General features: G+C 46.4%; 1 protein-coding gene and 1 pseudogene across 1 annotated transcript; one reads left to right on the top strand and one right to left on the bottom strand.

Annotated features, from left to right (window-relative positions):
* Window positions 1-548: 548 nt before the first annotated feature.
* Window positions 549-16,726, top strand: LOC123843783 (mammalian ependymin-related protein 1-like; annotated as a pseudogene).
* On the bottom strand, window positions 12,569-19,191 carry GLOD5 (glyoxalase domain containing 5). Its single transcript, XM_064574813.1, has 4 exons — window positions 19,159-19,191; window positions 17,664-17,801; window positions 14,395-14,550; window positions 12,569-12,694 (listed from the first exon to the last, which is right to left on the bottom strand). The coding sequence occupies exons 1-4, from the start codon at window positions 19,189-19,191 to the stop codon at window positions 12,569-12,571; spliced, it is 453 nt and encodes a 150-aa protein (XP_064430883.1).
* Between the last annotated feature and the right edge of the window lie 887 nt (window positions 19,192-20,078).

Genomic DNA, 20,078 nt, shown 5'->3' with positions numbered 1-20,078 from the left:
CCAGAGAGAACGTTGAGAAGCTGGGGATGTAGTTCGGGGGTCAGAGATGGATTCTGAGGGTCGTGGACAAGTTTGAGGGTTCCGTGGGTTTTGCTGGAGCAGAGATGGGGTTTAGGGGTCAGAGATGGGTTTGGACAGGCAGGAATGTGTCTGATAAAGATGGATTATGGGAGCAGAAGAGGAGTTTGAGAACCGAGATGGAGTTGGGGTGGAGAAGGATTTGAGGCCAGAGGGGATCCGGGGGGCCAGAGACACATTTGGGGCTGAGATGGGGTTTGGGGAAGGCAGGCGTGAGGAGGATTCATGTGGTAGAACAGACTTGGGGTAGTAGACTTGGTGTTTAGAGTGACAGGCATTTTGGTGTGTGTGCAAGGGGCTGGGGGAGAGTAGTGGTTTGGGGGGCTCAGAGGGAAGTCACAGAGAACAAATTGGGGCTTTGAGAGGCCCAGACGAAGATAAGAGGATGAAGCCAGGGTTTAGGGGACTGGAGAATTTGGAGCAGAAATCAGGATGGGGAGCAGGCAAGGGCTTGGGGAGCAGAAATAGACATGGGGGAGCAAAAGCGAGTTTTTGGGAGAACTCAGAGAGAAACAATTCCAGGTGAGTGAAAGCCAGATTCGGGGCAGAGCTAGGATTTGGGGGAGAAAGGCATGTTGTAGGGGGCAGGAATGGGGTATGGGGAACGGAGTTAAGCCATCAGGGGAACAGATATCTTGGAAGGAGAGGATGGAAGTCAGAGCAGAAAGAGGTCGGTTTTGGGGGGTGGTTTTAGGGCAGAGATGGGGGTTGGAAAGACAGATGGTTTGGAGGAGTTATGAAGGGCTTCAGGGGCAGTAGACACTTTGGGGACCAGCGGTGGGTTGGGGAGCCTGGAGCAGGCTGGAGGAGTAGCCTTGAGGTAAGGGACAGCAGGCCTGGGGTTTGCCTTGCTGGGGGCTCTTGGGGGGCTGAGACTGACCTGGGCTGGTTGGTGCAGAGGGTTCGGCCGCTTTGGGGATGTGGCGAGTTCAGTGTGATCCCAGGGGGTGTCCTGGCTGGCCTTGGCCTTTGAGGCTCCCTTCTTCCTTCCCTCCCTCCCTCCCTCCCCTCTCCCTCCTCCCTCCTCCCCAGGGAGTGGCTGGTGCCCCAGTGGGTGGGGCGGACCAGGGGAGGGGGCGGGCTCCCTGCTGGTGGGGCACCTCTTGGGCAGTGGGGGCCTTCCTCTGCCCCATCTGCCCACCCCACGGATTCTTGGACCCTGTTCAACGTGGGCTCCCGTGGACTTCAGTGTCCAGCCAAACAAAATGGGCTGAAGCCAAGATAACATAAAAATAGCAGATACGGTTTTATGACTCCACTAGGCTTTTCAGTGAGTGTTTCCAAAGTCCCTCCTGTGTGCTGCGTCAGGTTCGGGCTTGGGCACTTACGTACGTGAATCTTCCTGGCCAACAGGGAGAGGAGGGATGTTACTGTACCCATTTTGCAGACAAGAAGAATGAGGCTCACAGAGGTTCGGTGGGATTTGAACCAGAGCCCATGGGACATCTTGATGACCCAGGCCAAGCCGGGAGGCCGGGCCAGGCCGGGGCTGGCGGGAGGCAGGGGCACACTCACTCAGTGCCCCGCTGGGGCTTACGCCAGCTCCGGCCTGCCCTGGGGCAGCAGATAAGTCTTATCAGATGGAGGAGACTGTGGCTGTTGGCTCCGCGGTAACAGGCTGTCTTGGGGCGGGGGGCGGGGCTGGGGGGAGCACCCAGGGACAGCGGCTTCAACTTGTTGCCCGCCATGCTGCTTTGGAGGCGGGAAACAGGTGGGACCCAGGGTTGGTTTCTCTGTGGGTCCTTGAGGAGTGGGGTAGGGTTGGGGACGGGAAGAAGAACTGAAGGGGTAGAGAAGGGAGAGAGGCACATAGCAAGAGACAGAAGCAGAGAAGCAGAGAAGGGGGAGACTCGGGGAGAAAAAGGGACACAGCTAGAAGGAGGCAGAGAGAGGGTACGGAGAGGCGGGAGAGACGCCAAGAGAGCCAGCGACAATTAAAGATCTACAGAGAGAGGTGAAGAGAATGAGAGACAGGACAGAAGGCGAAAGGTAGAGCCTGAAAGTGACAGAGGCTAAGGACACAGGTGGAGAACCTGGGGAGGGAGACCGAGACAGAGATTCACGGGCACAGTCTGGGAGGAAGTCCACGAGACCCCAGGCGTCAGTCTGGGGTAGGCCCTGGGCCGGTGGTACTGGATTGGGTGGGACGGGGCCATGTGGGTCGATGTGGACCCATGTGATCTGTGGTTCTGCCCTCAACTGCTGAGAGGGACCTCCAGGACTCCTGCACCTCAGTCCCCACCTTTCTGCCCTGCCCCACCTCCCCCAGAGAGGAACAACAGTGACGGCAACCGGTGGTTCATGCTGACATGGACCCCAGGCCAAGCCTGTCCTGAGCACTTGGCTTCGTGTAAAATCAATGGATGCGCGCGCCCACACGAGGCATCCAACTCGGGTCCCCACAGAGCAGGGGTAAGAGCACCCAGTGGTGGCTCCAGGACTCCACAGGACGGAGCACCCTCCTGACCACCCATTCTACAGATGGGGAGACTGAGACCTGCCAAGGGCACAGGGCACTGACGGAGCCCTGGGTCAGTGGGGCCTGCTCCCCCACCGGCCGCCCCAGAAGGAGCTTGCTATCCTCCTCTTGCCTCCATGGGCCTCGTTGTCCTCAGAAGCAAAATGGGAGGTTTGAGGAGGAAAGAGAGCATGGCTATGACTCTGCATTTATTGAGCTCCTGCTGTGTGCCACGTCCCGTGCTGAGCCCTCCTAAGTAACAAGGGGGCGGTGAAGACCCCTATGACTTAAGGGCCGATGTTTTCAGGGCTTCCGCTCTGGAGCCAGCCCCACCTCGTTCATAGCCTGCCCTAACCACGGAGGGGCCGTGTGGCCTTGAGCAAGTTACCAGCCCCCTTGGACCTCAGTTCCTCATCTATAGAGATGGGGTAATAATAGTGGCTACTCCATAGGGTGATTGGGACAGCTAAATGAGATTTAATCCGTCAAGTGATTTTAACTCGCTTGAATCTGAGATCTCAGTAAACGTTAAGTACTCGTATTGATTTACTGAGTGCTTACCATAAACAGGGGATAGTACTTGACCCTTTTTTTACTAGCACTACTAATTCTAGTAATAATGCTAATCAATGTGACACTCATACCAATTTTAATTCCTAATCCTAATTCGAATATTGATACTAATCTTTTTTTTTAAGATTTTATTTATTTATTTGACAGAGACAAACACAGCGAGAGAGGGAACACAAGCAGGGGGAGTAGGAGAGGGAGAAGCAGGCTCCCCGCTGAGCAGGGAGCCCGATGCGGGGCTCGACCCCAGGACCCTGGGATCATGACCTGAGCCGAAGGCAGACTCTTAACGACTGAGCCACCCAGGCGTCCCGATACTAATCTTAATAGTGCTAGTAATACTGATATTAATTCTAAATCTAATCATTACTTTTCTATCTACAACCGTACTAATACAAATGCTAAATCTGATACGAATACTTTTTTTTTTTTAGCACTAATACCATCATAACAACTGTTAACCGAGCCATCCCAGGCCCTGTGCTAAGTGCTCTCCCTGCCTAATTTTATCCCATTCTCACCAGGTCTTTGTGGTGTAAGTGCGTATTATTGCCCGTATCTTCCAGACTGGGAGCGGGCTCAGAGAAATGAAGATGTCTGTCCAAGGGCCTGTGCTCAGCTCTGACACTGATTTGCTGCGTGGTTCCCGGGCAGGCCACCCTCTGAGCCTCAGTTTCTTTGCCTGGATGATGGGTACAATCATAGAACTCACAGCGAATGTTGTTGAGAAGGCCACTTGACACGGTCCTGCCCGGCCCGCTGTAGAGGTTGAGCTCTGTAGTGGTAACTTTCTTCGTTGTTATTTTTTATTAGAAACAACAGTTGCAATATTGGGAGCAAGGTAGGGAAAGCTGTCCTCCTCAGGAAGGTCAGGCTGGAGGCGTGTCTCAGACAAGAGTTTGGCCACCGGACTCAGCCTATTTCTTCATAACTGGAGCAGAGAAAGGCCTTAGGAGGGGAAGTAAAGGGTGGGGAGTGGGGGCCTCAGAACCCAGGCTCCATCAAGAGCCAGAAGCTCTGAGGCTCTGAGGCCAGGCTCACCCCATTCCCTCCCCCATCCCTGTGGAGGGGGCACAGGCCCAGAAGTCTGCGGCGACAGTTCAGCCAGCAGGGAGGCAGCTGGGAGTGGGCAGATAAGGGAATCAGCAGGGCCAGGCCAGGCTTTGGGAGAGACCCAGAGGGTGGGGGTGGGGGTGGGGTGTCCGGGCCAAGCATCCCCTCTGTCAGGCCTCCATTTGAGGCTCAGCCCCAACATCCTCTCTTCCTGGAAGGCTTCCCTGACTGGTTCCCTTCTTCCTGGCATCTTCTGAGGTTCTAGAGCTTTGTCTAAGCCCATGGCATGTGAACTGTGCTTCTTCCAGACGAGTCCGGAGGCAGATCCTAACTCCCCTTGGTCTCAATCGCGCAGGGAGGAAACATCAACCAAAGCCTGGCTGAGGAGTCCCACGTTTTTCTCAGAACCGAGCTGTTTTATTTTTTTTTTTAAGAGAAAAGTATAGGGATGCCTGGGTGGCTCAGTCGGTTAAGCGTCTGCCTTCAGCTCAGGTCATGATCCCAGGGTCCTGGGATCGAGTCCCACGCTTCTCCCTCTGCCTGCCTCTGTCTCTCTCTCTCTGATAAATAAATAAAATCTTAAAAAATAAGTATAAAAGATACTGTAACAAGCATTCACCTTGGTCAAATGTTAATATTTTGCCCTATTTGCTTCAGATACTTTTAAAAGAAATATATTCAGATCCAGCTGAAGTTCTTGTACAAAGTCCATTTTCCTCTCTCCTTCCACTACCTCGAGTTTGGTGTTTGTCTCCCTCGTGTTTTCATTCCATTACTACGTACATATGTATCCATAAACAGCTTACGATACCAGCAGTTTTCAGCTTGCTTTTGAACTTCATATACATGGAATCATATAGTTTATGTTTCTTTTGTTCTGCATAATGTCTGTGACACTCACCCACGTTGTCATGTGTATTAATAGTTCTTTTTTATTGAGATGTCATTCACATACCACAGAATTCACCCTTTGAAGTGTACGTTTCAGTGGTTAGTATGTTCATAAGGTTTTACAGCTATCACCACTGTCTAATTCCAGGACATTTTCATCACTCCAAAAAGAAGCTTAGCAGACATTCCCTATACTATTATCCGTCTCCCCACAGTCCCTGGAAACCACCAATCTACTGTCTGTCTCATGGATTTGCCTATTCTGGACTTTTCATATGAACAGAATCAGAATATGTGGCCTTTTGTGACTGGCTTCTTTCACTTTGCACAAAATTTCCAAGGTTCGCTCACATTGTAGCATGGATCAAACTACTTCATTCCTTTCAATCACTGAATAATATTTCACTGTATGAACATTCTACATTACGCTTGTCCATTCATCCAATGAACTGATGTTTTGGGGGTCACGAATAATGCTGCTATGAACATTCATATTAAGCTTTTTATGTGGACATGTTTTCAGTCCTCTTGGGTATACACCTAGGAACGGAATTGTGGGGCCATTTGGCAAGTCTCTGTTTAACTTTTTGAGGAATAGCAGAAGTATTCTCCACAGCAGTTGCATGAGGATTTCGAGTTATCCACATTTTCTCCAACACTTGATATTGTTCCTCTTTTTGATTCTGGTCATCCCAGTGGGTGTGATGTAATGTCTCGTTGTGCTTTTGATTTGATTTCCCTAATGATTATTGACATTGAGCATCTTTTCATGTGCTTGTTGGCCATCTGTATCTCTTCCTTAGAGAAATGTCTATTCAAATCCTTTGCCTGTTTTTAATTGGGTTGTCTATACTGTTGAGTAATACGAGTTCTTTTTTTGTTTTTAAAGATTATATTTGTCAGAGAGAGAGAGAGCACAAGCAGGGGAAGAGGCAGGCAGAGGGGGAAGCAGGCTCCCTGCCGAGCAGGGAGCCCAACGCGGGACTCGATCCCAGGACCCTGCCATCATGACCTGAGCTGAAGGCAGGTGCCCAACCGACTGAGCCACCCAGGCATCCCAGTACGAGTTCTTTATATATTATGGATACTAGTCCTTTATCAGATAATGTGATTTGAAAATAGTTGCTCCTATTTTGGGGTTGTCCTTTCACTTTCTTGTGTCCCTTGAAGCACAAAAGGTTTTAGTTTTGATGAAGTGCAATTTGTTTTTGCTTTGGTTGCTTATGCATTACATGTTGGCTAAGAAGCCATTGCCTAATCCAAAGATACAAAGATTTATGCTTTTTTTTTCTAGACGTTTAATAGTTTTAGCTTACATTCCTGTCTTTGATTTTTTTTTTTAGTTAATTTTTGTATATGGTGTGAAGGAGGGGTCCAGTTTCATTCTTTTGCATGTGGCTATCCAGTTGTCCCAGCACCATTTTTTTTTTTTAAGTGGATTTTTAAAAAATATTTTATTTATTTATTTATCAGAGAGAGAGAGAGAGAGAGCACAAGCAGTAGGAGCCCAGACACCCCTATTTAATTTCTTTAAATAGCATTTTATAGTTTTAAGTGTACAAGTCTTACCCCTCTTTTGTTAAATGCATTACTAAGTAGTTTATTCTTTTTTTTTATGCTATCGTGAATGGAATTGTTTTCTTAAGTTCATTTTTGGATTACTCGTTGCTAGTGTATAGAAATATGATTAAGTCTTGTATGATCTAGTATCCTGCAACCTTGTTGAGCTCATACACACACATATATATGAAGTGGTTTTGTTGTGGGTTCCTTAAGATTTTCTCTGTATAAGATCATGTTATCTGCAAATACTGACAGTTTTACTTCTTTTTTCCAATCTGGATGCTTTTTCTTTTTCTTACTTAATTGCCCTGGCTAGAACCTCTAGTACATTGTTGAATAGAAGTGGTGAGAGGGGACATCCTTGTCTTGTTCCTAATCTTCAGGAGAAAGTTTTTAGTCTTTCATCATTAAGTATGATATTAGCTGTAGGTTTTTTGTAGATTCACTTTATCAGGTTGAGGAAGTTCTTATCTGCTTCTAGTTTGTTGAGTGTTTTTATCATGAAAGGGTATTGAGTTTTGTCAAATGCTTTTTCTGCATCTGTTGAGAAGATCATGTGATTTTTGTCCTTTATTAATATGGTATATTACATTGATTTTCTTATGTTGAACAAATCTTGCATTCCTGGGATAAATCCCACTTGGTCGTGGTGTATAATCCTTCTTGTATATTGCTGAATTCTATTTACTAGTATTTTGTTGAAGATTTTTTGCATCTATATTCGTAAGAGATATTGGTCTGTAGTTTTCTTGATATGTTTCTGTCTGGTTTTGGTATCAGGTTAGTGCTGGCTTTGTAAGTTTATTCCCTTTTATGGCTGAGTAGTATTCCATGGAATGGCTATACCATAGTTTGTTTAACCATTCATCTGCTGTTGGACATTTGGATTGTTTCCAGTCTTTTCTGTATTACAGCAAACCTGCAGTTTACAAACTCATATTCCTCTCTATGCACACACAAGTGAAAGAGTTTCTCCAGGGCCAGAGGATATCAGTCCATCCATCCATCCACCCATCCACCCACCCATCCACACATCCACCCAACCACCCAACCACCCACCCATCCATCCACCCACCCATCTACGTACCCATTCATTCACCCATCTGCTGTCCACTCTTCCTCCCTTCCTCCCCCCTCTCTCCCCTCCTCCCTCCCTTCTTTCCTTCCTTCCTTCCTTCCCCCCTCCCTCCCTCCTTCTCTCCCTCCTTTCTACTTCCTTCTTCCTTTCATAAATCATCTATCTCCAAGCATATGACTCTGGGTACAAGGCAAGCTGTCTTTTAAAAATAGGCAGGAAGCGTGCCCCAGGGGGCCCTGGGTGCCTGGCTGCTGGGTGGCCTCTGAGCATGGGTGACCTCTGTGGCCTGGGGCCAGCAGCACTGGGGGCAGGGACCAGGGGTGCCGGGGACCCTGCACCCTTGTCAGGCACCACAGCAGTGGGAGGCCCACTGGGTTCTGTACCCACAGAGCAGCAACCATGCCCTTCCCTCCTATGATGGGCTCAACCAGCATGTATGGGTGCTGAATGAGCAAAAGGTGCTGATTCCCCTGCAAGAGGTTATTTGAATATATTTTGTTCTATAAGGATGGATTGATGTTTCAGATTGAACAAGCCACCAAGCAGTGCTCCAACATCACCCTGACAGACCCCTTTGACCCTCTAGACATTCCTCAGAATGCCACCTCTGAGGACAAGTACTCCATAGGGGGCCCCAGGAGCAGATCACGGTCTAGGAGGGGCCTGACAGAAAGCCAGCTAGATCCTATGAAACCTGGATTGGCATTCATACAGTCAAAGAGGGTTGGTTATCTTGTCCAGGAAACCTTCACCCAAAGTTACAGCATAATATTGTCCACGCAGTTTTTCAATGTACTGCTGGGCATTAAAGACCCCTCAGTGTTGGGGCGCCTGGGTGGCTCAGTTGGTTGAGCGACTGCCTTCGGCTCAGGTCGTGATCCTGGAGTCCCAGGATCGAGTCCCGCATCGGGCTCCCTGCTCGGCAGGGAGTCTGCTTCTCCCTCTGACCCTCCCCACTCTCATGTGCTCTCTCTCATTCTCTCTCTCTCAAATAAATAAATAAATAATCTTTAAAAAAAAAAAAAAAAAGACCCCTCAGTGTTTACCCCACCGAGCGCCTGCCAGATGGCCCGGCCAGAGAGGATGAGCCAGAACTGAACCTGGTAAGCCTGCGAATGCACAGGTGGCAGCATGGGATGTCATCCCCAGCTCGAAAGGGACTTGAGACTTGAGAAACGAGAAACTTGACCGGAGTGCAATATCATAATTGTAGGAAGAGAAACATTGATGTGGGTTTTTTTGTTTGGTTTGGTTTTTGTTTTTGTATACGTGATTTTGACAACTCAAGCTATGTTTGCCAAAGGGAATGGAATGGACTGGAGAACATGTGGTAATATGAACAGAAGAGATGGCCGAGGTGGAGATTTCAGACGTTTATATATAGCTCGTGGGGGTGCCGGGCCTTCTGCATGTGCAGGGATAGCTAAGTGCAGGGGCATAGATGGAGTGAGGGTCAGCAGGAGCCCTTTGCCTTGGCAGGGAGGACAATTGCTGGGTTGCTGCCACATGGTGATGATAAAGTACAGAACAGTTTTAGTCAGCTTCAGTATTAATTTTTGAGTTCTCTACAGATAATGACTCCTTTATTGCCTGCCCTGCCTCGTTCCCTTGGCTACCAACAAAGTGATTCCTTAAAGTCCCTTCTGGATTTAGGGCATGACCTAATTCACGTAAATTTGGGGAGGAAATGAAAGGCTATAAGACAAAGCAATCATTCCTCAAGGAGACGTTTCAAACAAGAGGGTTTGAAAATCTTAATGTCTGGATGAATGGATAAAGAAGATGTGATATACACACACACACACACACACACAATGGAATACTACTCAGCCATCCAAAAAAATCTTACTGTCTCTACCTGGGTAAGCGTGAGCCATGTATGCTTCCTTTTTTCTATGCAAGAGTACTGATACTTGTGAATCATCACATACTTGTCAGGATACCTAGAAAGACAGATGGTAGTCTAAAAATAGCATTGACCTGGGAGCCAGGAGACTCTGGTCTCCAGAATCCGGGACTGGAATTCCTTTGTACTTGAACTCCTTTGAATAACCAAATGCACTATGCTTTCCCTCACCGGGGCCTTCCTGGGGCACTGTTTCACAAGCTCTTTGTCTATGTGACATCTGCTCATCCTGCCCAGGTCAGCTCTCACAATTGACCTTCGGAGAGCTACTCCCAATCCCGAATTGGGTGCACCTTGGAGCTTCAGCATACTGTTCTCACAATACTGATTAGGCTGTGTGCTAATTTCCTGCTTTCTGGGAACTGTCGCCCAAGAGCCTGGCTACGAGCTCTTTGAGTACACGAAACACGTTCTGTTTACTTTTATATGCCCAGCACCAAGCAAGTGCCTGGCACATGGTCAGTGCCCTAACCATTTCTAGAGTAGAGAATGCCAGCCTCTCTGGTCATTCATTTCCTCAGCTGTGAGTGGGTTGGGTTTGCTGACTTCGAGGGAGACTCCTAGTAATAAAATTTATTATTCTAGATCCTTCTACTATTGTGTTTCATCTGGCTATTATCTATTACTAGGAGAAATGGGTGATATCAGTATCATGCTGAAAACAATCTGTATTACTCTCAGTTTATATTATTTTATTTTTTTAAAAAAGATTTTATTTATTTAAGAGAGAGAGAACACAAGCAGGGGGAGTGGCAGGCAGAGGGAGAAGCAGGCTCTGCACTGAGCAAGGAGCCCAATGTGGGACTCGATCCCAGGACCCTGGGATCATGACCTAAGCTGAAGGCAGACGCTTAACTGACTGAGCCACCCAGGTGCCCCCAGGTTATATTATTTTAATAAACATTTAATTATAAAACTAAGCAAATAATAAAAAAAAATTAAAATAGGAGACCTGCTACAGCTTTTGGCAGAGCCTTTCACATGCTGAAACTCACATCCTGACACATCCTCTCTTCCCAGCCTTTTTGGGGCTCTTTGGGGATTCACTCATAGGGTCTGGCTAAACTACCAGCTGGGGACTGTTTCGAGACCAGAGCCCATAGGACTAGGGGCTTGCTCACCTCAAGAGACCGTCAGACATGCTCCTTCATCCATCACTCATTCCTTCAGGAAGCCGTACTCTTACCCTTCCTCTCTGCCTGCCTCGTTTCCTGGTTCATCCTTGTTTCAGAATTCTAAATGTCCTTGGACCTTTTCTCCCACTGACATTTTCTCTCTTGGCGAACTCGTCCAGTCTCTGTCTTCAGAATATCTCCATAATCTACCCACTTTTTATCACCTCCCCTGCCAGCATCGCTGGCCTGGACCTCTGCAGTAGCCTCCCCCTCACGGTCCCCCTGCTTCTGCCCCTACAGCCTACTGTCCTCATAACAGCCAGAGGGAGCCTGTTAAATCCTAAGTCAGATCACGGGCCCTCCTCCGCTCACGACCTCCTGCTCTCCAGTCACTCAGAGTAAAAGCCAGAGTTCTCTCCAAGGCCCACGAGACCCTACACAATCTCTCCCCCACCCGCTGTATGACCTCACCTCCTGCTGTCCCCTCTCCCCCCCCCCCCCCCCCGCCAACTCACTGCTGCCTCTGTACTGGCTTCCTCACTGTTCCTCAGGCACCAGGCATGGCCACGCTTCAGGGCCTTTGCACTGGTTGTTCTCTCTGCCTGTTCTGCTCTTCCTCCAGCTATCAGGGCCAATCCCTCCCTCATCTCCTCAGATCCATGCTCAAATAGCTCCCTCGGTGAAGATGGCCCCCTGACCATCCCCTTACACATCAGAAACCACTCCAGCAGGGCGCCTGGGTGGCTCAGTCATTAAGCGTCTGCCTTTGGCTCAGGTCATGATCCCAGGGTCATGGGATCGAGCCCCACATCAGGCTCTCTGCTCGGCGGGAAGCCTGCTTCTCTCTCCCACTCCCCCTCCTTGTGTTCCCTCTCTTGCTGTCTCTCTGTCAAATAAATAAAATCTTAAAAAAAAAAAAAAAAAAAAACCTGCCCCGGCGATTTTTAGCTGCGTTCCCTCTTTTCCATGTTTTCTTTCTCTCCAAAAGCCTTTCGCATCCTCTAACATAGTTCGTATTTTCCTTACTTATTTTTATTCATTCTCTGTATCTCCAAACTTAGATATGCTTATCTCTTCTGTTCAACACTGTCTCCCCAATGTCTGGAACAGGGCCAAGCACATGGTGGGTGCTCAATATATGTTTATTAGTTGATTGAAAGGATGGTATTGGTCAGGGGGGAGGACAGACACAAATGAGGTTTGTCCTTGTCCTGTCTACTCTGTCAGGAGCTGAGCCTCAATCGAGATGAGTCTGGACCTAACAGATCCAAAGGTAGAAAGTACCACATACCCTGGGGGTGTGGTCAGATAAGGCACTCCAGGAAGAGGTCGTATCATCTGGGGTGGTCCTTGGAGGTTCCATGGAACTCACAGATCTTGAGGTTCAGTGAGGCCTCTGGGGTGGAGGACACAGCAGACAGCACTTGGAAGGGGTGAGGTGAATTCCAAAAGGATGGGCTAACTAACAAGGAGAAAGCTATCAGGGCCCTGAATCCCAAGGGGATGACCCTGGATTTGGTCCTCAGAGATGTCATACCCTGGTCACTGACCCCCATACAGCTCAGAGACCTCACACCCTGGACAAACATCCATACATAACACTGAGACAATAATAATGAAGAGCTTGTATTCATTGAGAGCTTATTCATTTATTAGGGGGACCTTGGATGGGGGATATTCAGATAGGTAGTTTTGGTCCCAAACCCAAATCAGTCTGCCCCCCTGCCACACCCCTAGGAAGAATGAAGTGCCCAAGTCCTCAGTCCTTGGAGATTTCTGGGCTTGGGTAAGAGCTTGCAGGAAGGAAGGGAGAGGGAGACATAACAGGGAACAGAATGGAGGAGGGCCAGCCTCAATCATGAGGAGATATAGTTGGACACCTCAATCAGGTTTCCATCAGGATCTCGGAAGTAGATGGACATAATGAGTCCTTTCGCCCCTGTTCTGGGGACCGCACCCTCCTCAATGGGAACCTCACAAGCCTGAAATGGGAGGGAAAGACAAAAGTCATTCATCATAGTTCATGTGTGAGACCAAAATTTAATCCCCAGAAGGCCCCTGATATCTTTCTCACTTCATCTCCTGCCAGTCTCCCCTCCCTCACTCTGCTCCAGCCATGGACCAGCTGTATGGCCTTGGGCGTAGTACCTAACTGCTCTGTGCCTCAGTTTCCTCATCTGTAAAGTGGGGATGATAATGGTACCTAATACTAGCTAGTAAGTGGCAGAGTCAGAATTGAAACCCAGGTAGCCTGGACCAAAGTCCATGCTCTTAACCCCCTATGCTTTCCCCACTTTACTTCCCAACCGGCCTTTTCCACTGATACTTTCCAAAGAAAGATTACATGCAAAACCTTAATCTGTGTTCCCCAAAAGGAGAAGCAATGCTTCCCTTACATGAAATCATTTTTAGTGTTAGAGGGACACCCTTTAAATATTCCCTCTTCAATCCTATTTCAGTCCTTTTTTTTCCTCACTAAATAATTTCTACACCCAATGTGGGGCTCGAACTCACAGTCCCGTGATCAAGAGTTGCATACTCTTCTGACCGAGCCAGCCAGGCGCCCCCTATTTCAATTCTTCTCATTATACCAAGAAGCAAGGCTCTGGTGGATGCTAACAAGTCCTTAGCACCTCCTCAACCATTTGCCAAATCTCCCCTTGTAATGCCAGGCCCAGAGGGTTCAGAGAAAGGAAGTGGATAAGATTTTATTTATTTATTTGAGAGAGAGCCAGTGAGAGAGAGAGAAAGAGAGAGAACACAAGCAGGGGGAGGGGCAGAGGGAGAGGGAGAAGCAGACTCCCCCCTGAGCAGGGAGCCCCCACGCCAGGCTCTATCCCAGGACCCTGGGATCATGACCTGAGCCGAAGGCAGACGCTTAACTGACTGAGCCACTCAGGCGCCCCCATGACTGGTATTTTTACAGCCGTTTGTTTTTTACAAGTTATCTTCCCTTTGTGTCAAGATATGATGGGCTTTTCACGTAACTGGTGAAACTTTGGTTTTTTACAGAAATGCGTTTCTGTAAAAAGAATTTGTTTGTATTTTTTTTTTTTTTTACAAGAATGATGTAATGTGGGGGCGCCTGGGTGGCTCAGATGGTTAAGCGTCTGCCTTCAGCTCAGGTCATGATCCCAGGGTCCTGGGATTGAGTCCCTGCATTGGACTCCCTGCTCAGTGGGGAGCCTGCTTTTCCCTCTCCCTCTGTCCCTCCCCCTGCTCGTGCTCTCTCTCAAATGAATAAATAAAATCTTTTAAAAAAAGGACGTAATGTTTCCCCCTTTTTTTTTTAAAGATTTTTTAATTTATTTTTTGACAGAAAGAGACAGCGAGAGAGGGAACACAAACAGGGGGAGTGGGAGAGGAAGAAGCAGGCTTCCGCTGAGCAGGGAGCCGGACGTGGGTCTTGATCCCAGGACCCCAGGATCATGACCTGAGCTGAAGGCAGATGCTTAATGACTGAGCCATCCAGGCGCCCCTGTAATGGTCCCCTTTAAAATACATTTGTTTACATGAAACAATGATGTCAGCAAAAATAATGAGCAAACAGTTGTGTACAAGCATTATCTGGAAGTGACAAAGGTGGTTATGTCTGAAATTTGAGGAAGACCTGACTGGGTCATGCTCCTGTTTCCACTGTACCAGCCGCAGCTTTCTCGAAAAGAACCAACATCCCACTCACTTTGAGGTGCTGGACCACTTCCTCCAAAAGTGTCTCTGTGATCAGGCATATGTCCACGGAGCCAGGAACTGGGTGAGCAACTTTGGGTTCAAATTCCTTTCCCACCTCATGGAGGTTCAATTTCTGGTCTCCAAAACACAATGCTTTCCGGTCAGCCTATTTTTTTTTTTTAAGATTTATTTATTATTTAACAGAGCGAGAGTGAGAACATAAGCATGGGGAGCAGCGGGCAGAGGGAGAGGGAGAAGCAGGCTCCCCGCTGACAGGGAGCCCGATGAGGGGCTCGATCCCAGGACCCTGAGATCATGACCTGAGCTGAAGGCAGACGCTTAACTGTCAGGTCACCCTATTTGGGGAGGAAGAACTAAACCCCCAAGATGAACATGAGACAAAGCCCCCTACCTACCCCAACAAGGTTAAAACGAAGTACAACAGGGCTTTTAATTAAAAATAACAAAAAATAAAAAAAATAAAAATAACAGTCCCTCGCCCCACCCCAGCCTAGTCTCATTCCCTAGAGGCAACTGCTTTCAGCCTGTGTGTGTGTGTGTGTGTGTATTTCTTCTGGAAATTATTTGCATTATCTTCAAATAATATGTAAATACTACCTGTGGCAGAGACAGCAATTTGTCTTAATATACATTTACTTAGTATACAATATAATATACATTTCTCCCTTTTTTCTTATAAACAACCCAAATTTCAATGGGGTCAATTGTGTGCCTGGCTTAAAAAGCCATTTCCCAGCATTCCTTGCTGGGGGGGGCATGTAAGATGGACTGGACAATGAGATGTCAGCAGAGGTTGCGGATGGAGCTTCCGGAAACCTCCTGGTCCCACTGAGCTGGCACCTCTGGCCCATTCACGTCCTCTTCCTTCCCAGACTCTGGCTGAGCCCCAACTTTCTACAGAGGTTGTTAAATGGGAGAAAAAGAAAACTCGATCTTTCACCCACTGTTCGTTGAGTTTTCTCCTATGTACCCCCAGACACAGTCAGTGACTGATAATGGGCAACTTTAGCCATCTTCTTGATTTAGCAACTTGATTTAGCAACTTGAGACATTTTCACTCCTCTCCCTGCTCGGATAAACAAGAATTTAGCTCATCCACATTACTCCCCCCTACCAATAGAATTCTATCATCATTTGTAGTTCCTCTTTTAGTTCCTTTATAATTTTTAAAAGACCCACTTGCATCTTTATGTCTTGATAGATGAACTACAGCTAGTATCTCACTGGCCCTCCTGTCCTCTTCATGTCCCCACCCTCTCCACCTCTTTCCTTTCTTTTATCATTTTCCTATATCTTTCTCTTCTATCACTGTGGCTGATACCACATCCATTCTACCAGAAAATGACCTTATTTCACTTTTTTCCTTTGGCTCTCTCTCTTTCTTGGAACCTTTTTTTCTCCTGTTCCAAACTGGACTGAGTGTTTTCTAGGTATCTTTCTGGGATCTTCCTCTTGGGAGCCAATGTGTCCTGACTTTGATGTCTTCCCTATTCCTGGTTTAATCACTCATTTTGATGTAGATGCTCTCAAGTAATTTTCAAAGCAAGTGGGCAAGGTTTCTCTTTTTAGATCTATGATTTTTTTTAAGGAAACTCTGTGCCAAATGTGGGGCTTGAACTCACAACCCTGAGATCAAGAGTCACATGCTCTACAGACTGAGCCAGGCAGGTGCCCCCATATATCTAAGAATGTTTTATTCTACACTCACCTTGATTAATAGTTTGGCTGGACATAGAATTTCCCCTCAGAATCTTGAAATTGTTCTATTGTCTTCTGGTCTCTGATGTGACTCTTGGGCAATCTGGTATCTGCATTATTTCTTTTCCCTTTGTAGTTGAATTACTTTTCTTTTTTCTTTCTTTCTTTTTTTTTTTAAAGTAGGCTCCATGCCCAACATGGCGCTCAAACACACGACCATGAAATCAAGAGTGGCATGCCCTACTGACTGAGCTACTTTTCTTTTTAACCTCTTTGAAAGATCTTAGGATATTCATTTCCACTTTGATGTTCTATAATTTCATGAGAACATATTTAAGTGTCATATGTGGTATATATATATATATACACAATGGAATATTATGCAGCCATCAAAAAACCCAAAATCTTGCCATTTGCAATGACATGGATGGAACTAGAGGGTCTTATGCTAAGTGAAATAAGTCAATCAGAGAAAGACAAGTATCATATGATCTCACTGATATGAGGAATTTGAGAAACAAGACAGGATCATAGGGGAAGGGAGGGAAAAATGAAACAAGATGAAACCAGAGAGGGAGACAAACCATAAGAGATTCTTAATCTCAGGAAACAAACTGAGGGTTGCTGGAGTGGTGGGGGGTAGGAGGGATGGGGTGGCTGGGTGATGGACATTGGGGAGGGTATGTGCTATGGTGAGCACTGTGAATTGTGTAAGACTGATGAATCACAGACCCGTACCCCTGAAACAAATAGTACATTATATGTTAAAAAAAAAAAAGATAGGGCGCCTGGGTGGCTCAGTTGGTTGGGCGACTGCCTTCGGCTCAGGTCATGATCCTGGAGTCCCTGGATCGAGTCCCGCTTGGGGCTCCCTGCTCGGCAGGGAGTCTGCTTCTCCCTCTGACCCTCCCCCCTCTCATGTGCTTGCTCTCTCTCATTCTCTCTCTCTCTCAAATAAATAAATAAAATCTTAAAAAAAAAAAGATAGTAGGAAGGGAAAAATGAAGGGGGAGAAATTGGAGGGCGAGATGAACCATGAGACTATGGACTCTGAGAAACAAACTGAGGGTTCTAGAGGGGACGGGGTTGGGAGGATGGGCGAGCCTGGTAATGGGTATTAAGGAGGGTACGTATTGAATGGAGCACTGGGTGTTACATGCAAACAATGAATTATGGAACACGACATCAAAAACTAATGATGGTGACATAACATAATAAAATAAAATAAATATGTCAATATTGTTTCTTGCTTCTTTTATTCACTCTTATATTTGTAAGATTCATTCTTATTATACTGTGTAGTGGTACTTCGTGCTTGATACTCAGTTAACCCTTTCTGGATAAAAACTGGAACATTCTCTTGCATTACTTTTATGGCAATTTCCTCCCCTCGTTTTTCTCTGTTCTCTCTCTGGAAGTTCTACTTTTCAGAGTTTGGAATCTCCTACATTGATCCTTTTTTCTCACAGATTTCCTGTGGGGTGTTTTTAGGGGGAGAGATTAAGAGTATTATAACCAAATTCTACTTCACTTGCAGTTTGTACTTGAGAAAGTGATTACCTTGAAAGTTGTGACTTCCATGCTCAGGATCCTGGAATAAAACATGGTGGTGTCTTTGATACTCTTTACCATCATCACAATATGGTCAAGCCTATGGATAAGGCATGGTGAAAGAGTCTGACTGCTGTTCCTCCATGACTTAAAGAAGAAAAAAATTTGAAAGAGATCATATTGCCTCTGGTCACACCCATGTTTCCTGTTTCCTTCTCTTCACCTGCCCTCATCTCCACAAGGACTATGCTTCCTCCTCAACCCCATTTCCAGGGGAAAGTCCTGAGAGGAAACTTGAGTAGAGTGTTTTTTTTTTTTTTTTTTAAGATTTTATTTATTTGAGAGAGAGAGAGAGAGCACAAGCAGGGGGGAGCAGCAGAGGGAGAGGGAGAAGCAGACTCCCTGCTGAAAAGGGAGCCCAATGCGGGACTTGATCCCAGGACCCTGGGATCATGACCTGAGCCTAAGGCAGATGTTTGACTGAGCCACCCAGGTGCCCACTTGAGTCAAATCTTATCACCCATGTGCGGATTCATAAGAGTCCGCCATGACCACTCTCTACTGTTTTCTTTTTTTATTTAGGATTTTATTTATTTATTTGAGAGAGAGAGAGACAGCGAGAGAGGGAACATAAGCAGGGGGAGCGGAAGAGGGAGAAGTAGGCTTCCCGCCAAGCAGGGAGCCCGATGCGGGGCTCGATCCCGGGACCCTGGGATCATGACCTGAGCCGAAGGTGGATGCTTCAACGACTGAGCCACTCACATGCCCCTCTCTACTGTTTTCTTGTTCTATTTCTTTCCCCTTGTAGAGGGATAGAGATGAAGGTAAGGGATAAGATGAAGACCAAGACCAAATCATCTCTCGTTGTCCCCAAACTGGAATTCCTCTCTTTTGCAAGGAATGACAAGACACAGAGGAGGCCCAACCCTGTGAGTACAAGCCCTCCGTTGGCCAGTTAAACCCAGTCCCATTTTTCTCCTCAGCTATGCCAGAACAGGAAGGGAGCATCTCAGATGACATAAATGTTTCTAGGCATGTGTGTTTACAGATCCACCTTGACGCCCAGTGGGAGGACACAACTTCCCCCTTCTTACTTCCTGCCCTCAGCACACTTTCCACCTGATCTTTCTCTTGATTTGCATTCTTTAGTAATTTGTATATTTATACGACATCTGCTACAAGGTTATAAGGTGCCTGTGGTCTGGCACAATAGCAGAGTATTGTGGTTAAAAGAACAGATTCTGGGAGCCAGACTGATGTTTAATTAATCTCTCTGTGCCTTGGTTTCCCCTTCTGTAAAATGTGCATGATTTTAGACATATAAGATTATTGTGAACATTTAAAAAAAGAGTTAGATTTTTAAGGGCTTAGAACAATATCTGGCACATAGCCAGTGCTGTAAGAGTTCACCGTGATGATGATGATGTTGTCGTGGTCATCTTGTTAAATTTCAGACTCCCTAGCATGGCCCTTAGTCTCTACAGCCTCATCTATCTCAAGCTACATTGTCCTTTTGCCCGTTCCTCATAAGGGCCATCTTTGTATCCTTGGCCTCAGAGCTGTATGCATATCTAATGCATATGCTAATATCTGTCTCTCTGACTAGAATATAAGCTACATAAGGGCAGATATTTTTCTCTGTTTTGTTCCCCACTGTGTCCCAAACAACCAGCAGATGTTCAATAATATTTGTTCAATTAGTGGATATCTACTACAACAATTAGGCCCAGTGCCTAGCACAAAGTCTGACTTCTACTCCTATTCTATTCTATTCTATTCTATTCTATTCTATTCTATTCTATTCTATTCTATTCTATTCTATTCTATTCTATTCTATTCTATTCTATTCTATTCCATTCCATTCCATTCCATTCCATTCCATTCCGCTCTATACTATTTTATTCATTCCATTCGACTGTGTTCAATTCCATTCAAACCATTACATTTTACACAATTGATTGCACTGAGCCCCAGCTTAAAAAAATACTGTGCTGTTCTATTCTCATCAGTGAGGGGAAGCATTAGCAAAGTTGCTGAGCTCTGCTGTCCTCATGGATACAGAGGATCCGTGGGAACACACAAGCAGTAGAATGAGAAATTGACCTTTGGGCTCCATTGAAAATAAAGTTGTATGTTAAAAACCTTTTAATGTCTGTAGGATCTGTAACAGCACCCCCTTTTCATTCCTGATATTGGTAGTTTATATTTTTTCTCTTAATGGCTTGAGAGAAAACAGAAATTACTAATATTTTACTAATGTGTTCAAAGAGCCACATGACTTTGTTGACTGTATCCAATGGATGCTTGCTTTCTGTTTCACCCGTTTCTGCTTTTATCTTTATAATTCCTTCCTTCCTTCCACTTTCTCGGGGTTCAATTTGCTGTTCCTTTTCCAGTTTTTTGATATGGAAGCTCAGGTAATTG

The sequence above is a fragment of the Mirounga angustirostris genome, unplaced genomic scaffold (genome assembly GCF_029215605.1).
Source record: "Mirounga angustirostris isolate CCGP_5_RB_7025 unplaced genomic scaffold, mMirAng1.0.hap1 SCAF_11, whole genome shotgun sequence".
Classification (NCBI taxonomy): domain Eukaryota; kingdom Metazoa; phylum Chordata; class Mammalia; order Carnivora; family Phocidae; genus Mirounga; species Mirounga angustirostris.
Note: the sequence above shows the minus strand (reverse complement) of the source record. Positions and strands in the feature narration are given on the sequence as shown.